At 38.1% G+C, this 9,675-nt stretch overlaps 1 protein-coding gene across 1 annotated transcript; it reads right to left on the reverse strand.

Moving 5' to 3' along the window:
* Nucleotides 1-1,809: 1,809 nt before the first annotated feature.
* Nucleotides 1,810-3,624, reverse strand: LOC108052029. The gene is made up of 3 exons (XM_017134346.2): nucleotides 3,474-3,624; nucleotides 2,316-2,720; nucleotides 1,810-1,998 (listed from the first exon to the last, which is right to left on the reverse strand). Exons 1-3 carry the CDS (start codon nucleotides 3,474-3,476, stop codon nucleotides 1,945-1,947), a joined length of 462 nt encoding a protein of 153 aa, XP_016989835.2. The 5' UTR covers nucleotides 3,477-3,624; the 3' UTR covers nucleotides 1,810-1,944.
* Nucleotides 3,625-9,675: the final 6,051 nt, after the last annotated feature.

A 9,675-nucleotide genomic window follows, 5' to 3' on the forward strand; every position in this document is an offset into this window, starting at 1 on the left:
CGACCAGGCGGTTTAGCCTGTTTCTTATTCGGCACTAATGAAACCAACTATTTGTTTCCTTATTTTTGGCACGATGTTTTTGTTGATGCATTATAGACGAAATGCTAATTGGAACTTTGACGGGCCATTCTAGACGTAGACGTATATCATATTTATTTAAATTGTTTGGGCTTGCATATGTATACTGTGCGTATGATGAATATAATGCAATTAGTGACTCACACTCGAAGGCAAAGCGGGATGAAAAAGGCAATACCAACACCAATTAAATTTACAAATTAAGATTAATAAAATGTAATTTAATAAGGTTATTAAATCTTATCTACACGATAAAAAGATCACACGATCATTAATTAACTTAAGTTATATTTTATTTTTCATTTGCTGTGTATAAATACATTGAACTCATTTAACTCTCTGCAACCTCTTTTTAGGAATTACAAATAATGCATTTGTTCAGATAACTATTCACTAAAAATGTATACATGCTCAAATCTTTGTTTAAATCCTATGGTCTTTTCGTAGCCAAAATACAAGTTAAATTATATTTTTTTTTTCGTTTCTAGCCCAATATGTTTATGTAGCCTAACTTTTGGCGAAATAATTAATAAAGTTCACATTAGTGAAACCTCCGCAATTTATGCAATAAACTTAAACAGTATAACAGTTTTTAAGTCCTAATACTGTATCTAAAGAAATCCTTTGAAAAAATTAACAAAAATGTAATACATGGTAGACATTATTAAAAAATCTTAAAAGCAAAAGCAAGTAAGCTTTAACAATTATAGTTTCTCTGTGTGGATAAATACTTCTATTACCATTCGGTATATTTACCGGACATAATAGTTCAAATCAAATGACTACGCAAGTGCAATAATGGAAAGCCAGTTAAAGGTGTGTATATCGATGTAATTAACAACCAAACAGCAAGGTCAAAAACAATGCATAATTGCCACTTGACCCAGGGAATCGATAGAAATCCCAGCCAAGACGGAAGCACCTCCAATGATGGATTCCACGCCTGTCATCGCTGGCACACAAAGGAGCGGAATGGAGTGGATTGGATAGATCGAGACCCAGTTTGTCATAGTTCGCTGACAAAAGCGACTGTTAATGCCCCTGAATAGAAGCTGAGGCAAGGCAATCAAATTGACAATCAATCCATCAATCAATACCACATTGTCTCACATAACCCGGCCACCCGGACAAACTATGGCTTTTAAAACGGATTGTTTACACTTCTGAATTGTCTATGTGGCCAGTTGTGGCTTGTATTTTTTGGGAACAACTTAGCAGGTTTAGCAGAAGCTTAAACCGGTTAAATTTTAATGTATTTTGAAAGTAATCCAGTAGATTTATGTATTTCTATTTGTTTTCGCTGTGACTAGTTTCGGTTTACGATCCGTCAAGAGTCATGCCAGAACCTGCATAAATAATTCAACCTAATTGGCCGAAGAAGACGCACCACTTAATCCCAGTGTTGGCTTAATGAGTGTCGACACCACGCAACACACAAATTATTTCCTAGCGCCAGTAGGTAATAAGTCGGCCTCAGTGCTTCCGTATGCAAATGTCCATATCAGATGGCAAATACATTTTCCTCATGGCATTCCGTGATTAATGAGAAACCCATGCCGACAGGGGGTACTCATCAAATCGAGAACGAATCTTTGGACAATTTCGACACACTTTATTGTGCCTTGATGAGCTGTGAATAATATAATTAAAACCCGATACTCTTCCCCATATGCCACCGACCAGTTTTTATTGGCCTTGGCAGATGAATGAAATAGTCGAAAAAAAAATTTGTTTATCATTTTTACAAATAATTTACGTTTATTTTTTTCGTATTTTACTTGGCAATTCAACAATAACTGAATACTTCGTTTTTCGATCTTTGTCTTTAGAACATCATTTGTCTCTTTGTACTTCGCTCTTTATGCTTTATGCTTTTGATCTTGTCTTGTTCTTGTTGGTCGTTTCTTTGATGGATTCGCTCTAGGATTAGGATAGTTTAAATACGATAGTTTGATAGTTGGATAGTTTGATAGTTTTATAGTGGGTTCAGTGCGTGATAATGTGTGTTTGATTAAGGTAATTGTTAATGCTTGATTCAGTTTGGATTTGATTGGATTGGTTTGGATTGATTTGGAGATTGGTGCGGATAGAGTTGTTGCGGGCAGGTGAGGAGTGGGAGAAGAAAGAGAAACGACAAAATAATTGGGGAATTACTAGGATTGTCGAGCATGTATTAAATATAGTTAAGAGCTAGCTGCATCCCCTTAGTAGCGGCGCAGGCGGTAGAAACGTCTTACATAGACTGGACGGCGGTACTGGTAGCCGGCCCTGCTGTTGTAGGTGTGACCCACCAGCTGTTGCTGCTGTGGCACCACCACCTGCTGGGCAACCGGCGCCAGGTACTGGGCCCTCTGGAGGATCTGCTGCTGGACGACGGGCTGCTGGACGAAGGACTGGGCCACGGCCACGGGACGAGCCACTGGACGAGGAATGGGAGCGGCGGCAGCGAAGACGGGACGAGGGGCAGTGGCCACGGGACGAGGGGCAGGAGCAGCAGCCGCAGGTGCAGGTTCATCGATGTCAATGTACTCCGGCTCCGGAGTGGCAATATCCTGGGGATTGGGTCCCTGGGTAGCGGAGTCAGGCAGCTGAGCACCAGCAGCAATGCCCACAAGGGCCAAGGCGAAAAGCATAAAGAATTTCTGGAAAATAAGAGAAAGGAATGCTAATCAAATATTTCAAGACCTAGTTCTTCGCTTGGCTAACTATATCCTTGACCACCCTGTGAACTCATAAAATCTTTAAAGTACCTCTAAAATTTCAGACATTGTTCAACAAATTATAATTACTCTACCAAAAGGCAGTGTTTTATAAATCTTAACTTTTAGCGACTTCAAACCATTATAACAACATTTAAACTTTATATTGAAGGCAGTAAATCTTTGGGAACTTCAAAATATTAACTTAAATTTTATAAGTAAATATAAATAACAAGAATAATAAAAATGAAACAAGGAATTCTATTAAAAAAAGATTAATTTACATATAGTGGCCTTTAAAACCGATTCCCAACTTTATTAGAACCAAATTCCAGTTAGACAAGTAAGAATATACTTGTAGCACATATGAACAAATTTGAAGTATATTATGAAACGGCCAACGATTGGGCTTGCTATTTTAAGAACATTCTGGAGCATAATTATGTGCGTGGCTCCAGCACGGGTGTGAAGTGAAACAAGTCCCGAGGACCACTCGAAATGGGACAGCGCGTTGATGAAGTCGTTTAGAACACTTGAGCTTGGGTTGGGGAGCACTTGTGGGTAAAAGTTATTTTTGGATTCTGATTTTAATTGATTCAGTTCACGATTCACTTAGATTCAGGTTTAAGTTTATATCCTGCTTGATGAAGCAGCAGATCACTAGGATTCAATATCCTTGCTCCAAGGATCACATACCATTTTTGTTTGTTTTGGTTTTTGGGTTTCACGAAATTTTCTCGAGCAGAAGCGAACGAGCAATTTACACTTAAGAAGTTCAAAGCACAAATGATGATGAGCTGGTCAGTGGGTATGAAATTTATACTATATCGCCGGTTCGGTCCGTCCGGTTCGGTTCAGTTCGGTACGTGGGTCTAAGAGAGTCTGGGTAGAGCAGCGGCGACCGCCAAAATCCAAAACCCGATGAGACACAAACCGCACACCACGTTATAGATAAGGCAAAAACAAAATATAAGCAGCAGAAGCGGCACCGTTCAGCACCAAAAACAACATTGTCGGCAGTGGCAATTCAAATCAAAATTTAAATTAAATGAAACGAAACGAATTGAGAAGAATTGGCGGCTAGAAGAGGAGTTGGAGCTGCCGATGGGCTTTGAGATGCTTTTGGGACCCTTTGGACAATCACTTTGGTGTCGTCACGTGCCATGACGCACAAACAAGTCAAGACACTAAAAGAGCAAAATACTACATTGATAAAAAAATATTCACCATAAAATAAAATCAAGATATAGTACTAGCTAAGATATAGTGCTAGTCAACTAATAGTGCTAGAATACCAGAGTTCCATCGATTTTTATCTCCGCTCAAGTTCAAGTTCGTTGCCTAAGTCTTTTGTTTTCCCAACCCATTTTTCAAAATAGGGCATACATTTTGCTTCAAATTATTGTTAAATATGTTGAAATATATACATTTACTAATAAGTTTTTCATATGTAGTAAAAGTATCAAATTTTTTTTGAGTGGAGTACACTGAAATGATTACCATACTAAAGTTTGTTGATTGAGTCTTTTTATTTTGCACCTGATTAAAATAATTTTATATATCAAAAAATGGATCGACTTTTTTCAGTGTGAATACTCTGAATTTAACACTATTTGTCTCCTCTCAGCGCGTGCCTCAATTAAAGTTTTTTGCCCAAGTCTTTCGTTTCGTCTCCTGCATAAAATAATTTGCATAATTTTTGTTAAAATAATATTTTTGCTTAGAAGTGGCTCTATTCCAGTTTGCTAAAATAGTCGCAAACCGTATCCCAGGGGAAGATTAGTCATCAAAAATAACAAACCAGGCGACCATCATCTGATTATGTTTAATTTTCAGTTTTTAAATAGGTAAAAAATGACTTTATCATGTCAATTTGTAGATTGTTGCCCATCTGCCCGCCAACCTGGTAGCCCTCTCTTCCATTCATTGGATTGTCTGCTGGCTTGATTGTTTGTATCTTCACTTGACCTCAGTGGCAACAATAAGCAAATTTAACGGCTTTTGGGCATACATCATTTCCGTTTCTCATGCGTGTGTGTGGGGAAATACATTCACCTGCCACCGTCAAGTGAATGAAGCCACTTGAGGCAAAGATGCAGTGCCAATAAAAATGATTTGTTCGATATCAAGGCCGGTCCGTAAAGATTAAGTGGCCCAAACACAGGAAATGGTAAAGCCATTTTCGGCTCAGATACAACAGACATTGTAAAGATGTTACTATGAACATCTTAAAACTTTAAAATGGTTCTGACCCGATAAAGTGACATCATTTTGGCTGCCTTTCACTTGCATTGATTGATGGAATATTTGTCAACGGCCAAAGACGAAACATACAAACTATATGCAGCATTTTTCATAATCTTACCAAAATACTAAACACCAAAAAACAATTTGTTGTGTGTTTTTACGGTTATTAGAAAATTTAAAATGTAATTAATAATGCTTTGGTACGCTGGCAACTTAGGTTTCACATTCATAAATTTGATCTCCCGCGAAACATCCATTATTGGCTGCTTATGCCATTTAGGGCCATTGTCTATTGAGTCAGCGATTTGACTTGCAAAATGTGTCATTTGCGTCTGAAAAGCATCGTTCTACCAACGGTCATAACAGAATACTATAGATCGGTAAATCAATGACAAGGGCGTGGCAGATTTATGCTGCCAACAAACGATTTCGATATAGTGCAGCTGTCTGTGAGGATAACATTTATATTAACCGACTCTTATTTATGTTAATGCCAATACAAAATTAATATCAACAGGTAAATATATTTTTGATCTTTCCATCATCGTGTCATGTGGCCGGAACCAAGGCGACTACTTTTGCTCAATTTGCATATGAGAACCAGATATCGCACCAAGTGAATCAAAAGCCGTGAGCCGACATAGAAGTTTCGGCTAAATCTAAATGCCGGTAATCGAAGATTTTTGAATTTATGACCCTGTGCCTGCCGATAGCCAGAATCCAGTCGACTTCACGTGCCCCACAACATTCGTTTTGTTTTGCTCTAAGCGTTCAAACATATTAAGCATGCGACCTGTTGTCCGACCGGGGTTAAGCGCTGAAATAAATACAGATTTCGTAGGCTTGAATGTGTTTACATGCGATCCGCACCACCTGATAAGGACCGCAAAAGATGAACACCCGGGTTTTTTCTGAATATTTTTTCGTTAGCCGCATTTGTTACCAAGAGTTTTGTTTTCGGTAAGACACGCCTCGTTATCTGGCCGCCAGTTTTGTTTAGCATCTGAATAAGCGCGTGTGAATAAACAGAAAATAAAACATTTTTAGCGGTTCGTTTCATTTTTTTACATCTTTCTTAGTTAATATTATTTAATTTTTAGGGTATGTTGAACCCCACAGAATGTAGATGATTCTCAGCTGTAATGTCAGTTTTAATTGGCCTTGACTGAGCGAAGATTCTCAAGCTATTCTAACTTTCCCGTCTTTTTTTATCACGATTCTCGACACAATGCTTCGTAAATAGTTTGTGGAATTTTTTATTTATACAAGCTTCCGCACATTCACCACGCCGTCGACCATTATGAATATTCAATATTTTACGCAAAAAATACTATAACAAACAACAAGCCAAGCACAGCAAATATATCATTTTGAAGAGACAATTGAAAACTGCTCGGCAGAATGGTCAAAAAAGTGAAGCTTCCCTTTGGTTTGTGTATTGATGATCTAGACTTAGAAATATTTATCGCAACACCTAAAAAATGTTTGTGGTACTTGAAAGATTTATAGCCGCCTCAATAAATTGTCTTTAAATAGCTCACAAATTCTGATGCTTAGTCTCGTTTCCGCCTCTGCATTTGACTGAAATAAATAATTTGGCAATTAACGTCGATCAGCGACTTGACCTACAGTGGAGCATTTAGTTTTTGTTCAAAAACGAAGAATTCTCTGGAATGGAGACAAGCTGTTTGGCAGGTGTTTAGACTTGTTTAATGTTTAGCCGAACTGGGGAGATTCTCCGACGATAATTCTGGTTCCAATCGATCCCCGTCGTAGACAAACCGGCGGTCTGGGACACGCGCACAGTGAAAGCCGCCGAAGAAGAACGTTAACTTTTAATGGGAAGCATAAATTAATTATTGAAATTAGCCAGAATCGAAATAAAATAAAAGCCAAACGGTCACGAGAATCGAAAGGCGACTCAGAATGAGAATGGCCACAAAGAGCTCCATCTAATCATTGTTTAACTTAATAATTAGTTTTTTATAATCTCCCCCCATAATTTGTTTCGCAACAACAGCAAACAATGAAATCGATGCTGCCCCAGGGGCCAAAAAGCATCAGAGACGCGACGCGACGTTGGTGGCTGTGAACCTGAGTAATTTAGCCACTTTTGGCACCTTTTTGGCCGGCTCGTGCCGCTGGCTCCGACATGTGAGCTGGCCATTTGAACTTTGACTTTGAATATAATTATAATTATAATCGATACAAATCGTCTCTACCTGAAGCTAATAAAAAAGTCATGTCTGCTTGATAAGACAAAGTGTTCATTTAAAAAGTCTCACAAAATATTGCTTTTAAATATGGTAATTAGTGAATAAGTGTGAATACAACAACTTTATTATTTTTGTGTAAACTATAATAAAGAGAAGTTCTGATCGTTTCTCAAATTACATTGATTCAAATTTTAAAATTACCCTTTACATTTATTTAAAATTATTAAAATAAATTTAAACACATAAAACTAAATTCAAATTTGTAGAACCTTTCTTAATTAATTTTATTCTTATAAAAATCTTAATAACAAAAGAAAATCCATAAAATAAATTATTTCTTGTTGTTAAATGGTAACGATTTTTAATGAATCATAAAACTATATCGGCTTCTAATTAAAACAAATATGACTAATTTTATGCTAATAATCATAGAATTTGGCCTGCATTTGGAACTGGTTGGATATAACTCAAGAATTGAGGTCAGATATAACATTTCATTAGTAGAGCGTAAATATAGCAATCCAGATAAGCAAAAAATATAAAAGCAGACACATATGGAGACGGAAATTGTTTCCTAATCGGAATACCCAAGAATACTCTGTATTCGTGCTGTAATCGACTGGCAGTGAACTTGAATTCTGAAAAATTGCCCCAATAAAGCTTATATGGCTAATGGGATAGTTCGAAGCGATCAATTAGATTGATTTCATTCATGCTGATCTAGTTCGGTGACAAAGCCACCCTGACACGAAGTCGAGCAACCAGTTCTAGTTCGGCGAAAACCCAAAGAGGGGCGGTCGTCTCAAATGTTCATAGATATAAGTATAAGCCATTCTAACCAATTTGCACAAATGCAAATGCTGATTATTATAGTCGGACGATGCTTAATGGCCATTAGAAGAACCCGTTTCATGGGTTCTTTTTTTTGCCGAATGGTTATCACAATGATTATCTCCATGCGGCTAATGGCGATGATGATGATGATGATGAAGGTTCTTCTTGGCCCGCCGCTCTGTCTGCCGAGTTTTGTAAGATTCTTGGATCCAGCGGATCCAGTGAGTCAACGGATCATCTTGCCATCTGCCAGATACAATACCCAAAATTCGCTGGCGACTTGTGGTTTTGATGCTTTGACTAACTGCTATGACATTGTTTCGATTCGGATGCCGTTTGCTGCGCTTTGTGTGTGTAAGGCCAAGGTTGAAATTTGTAAAGAGATTGTAAACATTGGATTAACTGCTATGCGTCGTGTTGCCTTTTCAATCGGATTCGTTTTTTTTTCCCCCTTTGTTGACTCTGCATTTGCATTTCTTAGCCAGTTTTGGGTGATCCATTGTGGTGCTGGTGGACCGCTGCTGTTTTGACATCCATTATGGATTGGTTTGACAAGTGCTGTCAGTGCTCAAGACAACGACCCACATGACTGGATGGCCCAGACTATTTTTGCCGTTAATTGCTTCACGCTGGCCAGCAGTCAAAAAAGTCGTCAAGTCTTTCAGACAGTCAGAAGCGGCATTAACAAAATTTGCGTGACAAAGCCGCCCTCTGGGGCTTAAGTCTCACCATTTGAATGAATGAATTTTCAGATTCGATCAATCGATCGATCTAGACCGCATCGAGTTTGTCGCTCTTTTCTGCAGTTTTTTGATTAATGTCGGCGTTTTGTTCGTTTTATAATTAAAACTTAATAGAGCGGACAAAATGTGTTGCCGATGCCTTGGTATTATGCTAATCACTGGCGCCCACAGCGATGCGATCGTTGGAAATCTTTCAATACTCTGCGCTTACATAGGCAATCATCCTTAACAAAGGCTAAGCCAATCTTTTTTGGCCACGAGCCGACTGGATCGGCCAAAAGCGAGTAATTGCCAATTTTCGACTGCCGCTAAACGATTTTGTTCACGCTCAAGAATCGCAGCGTTTAATCATAAATCGCTGCTGTCCGAGAGATTTGTGATTAATTCGCAACCACTTGAATGCTCGCCGGGAAGGTTAAACAGTTGTTAAACATCTATTAGCAATTGATTAATTTACTGTTAATGCGATACAAGCATGCGATTGGAGGCGTAGGTCAGGGGTTTTCTTTTGCTAAGGGGGTAAGGTGAGGAGGAGGGGCAATATCGGTCAATTGGATGAGGAAGTTGTAGTAGCAAATGGATTATGCGGAATTTTGCGGGCAGAGCTATAAATTGAGACATCAGTTGGTTTTTAATCGAGACGTATGCTCATTGCCGATATTTAAATGAATCGATCTCGAAAATAGCAAATACATTTAAAAATAGGTAAGACATTAGGGTAATAACAAACCAAATCGAGGTTTGGGTCTAATATCGATTTATGAATAGCAATAAAATTATTTTAAAAATAGAAAAATAGCTTGAAATACAAAGTCAGCTCATCATCAAAGGTGTAGAAAATATAAAAATAGAAAAGGT

Source organism: Drosophila rhopaloa, unplaced genomic scaffold (assembly GCF_018152115.1).
Source record: "Drosophila rhopaloa isolate 14029-0021.01 unplaced genomic scaffold, ASM1815211v1 contig_163, whole genome shotgun sequence".
In the NCBI taxonomy this organism is placed as follows: Eukaryota; Metazoa; Arthropoda; class Insecta; order Diptera; family Drosophilidae; genus Drosophila; species Drosophila rhopaloa.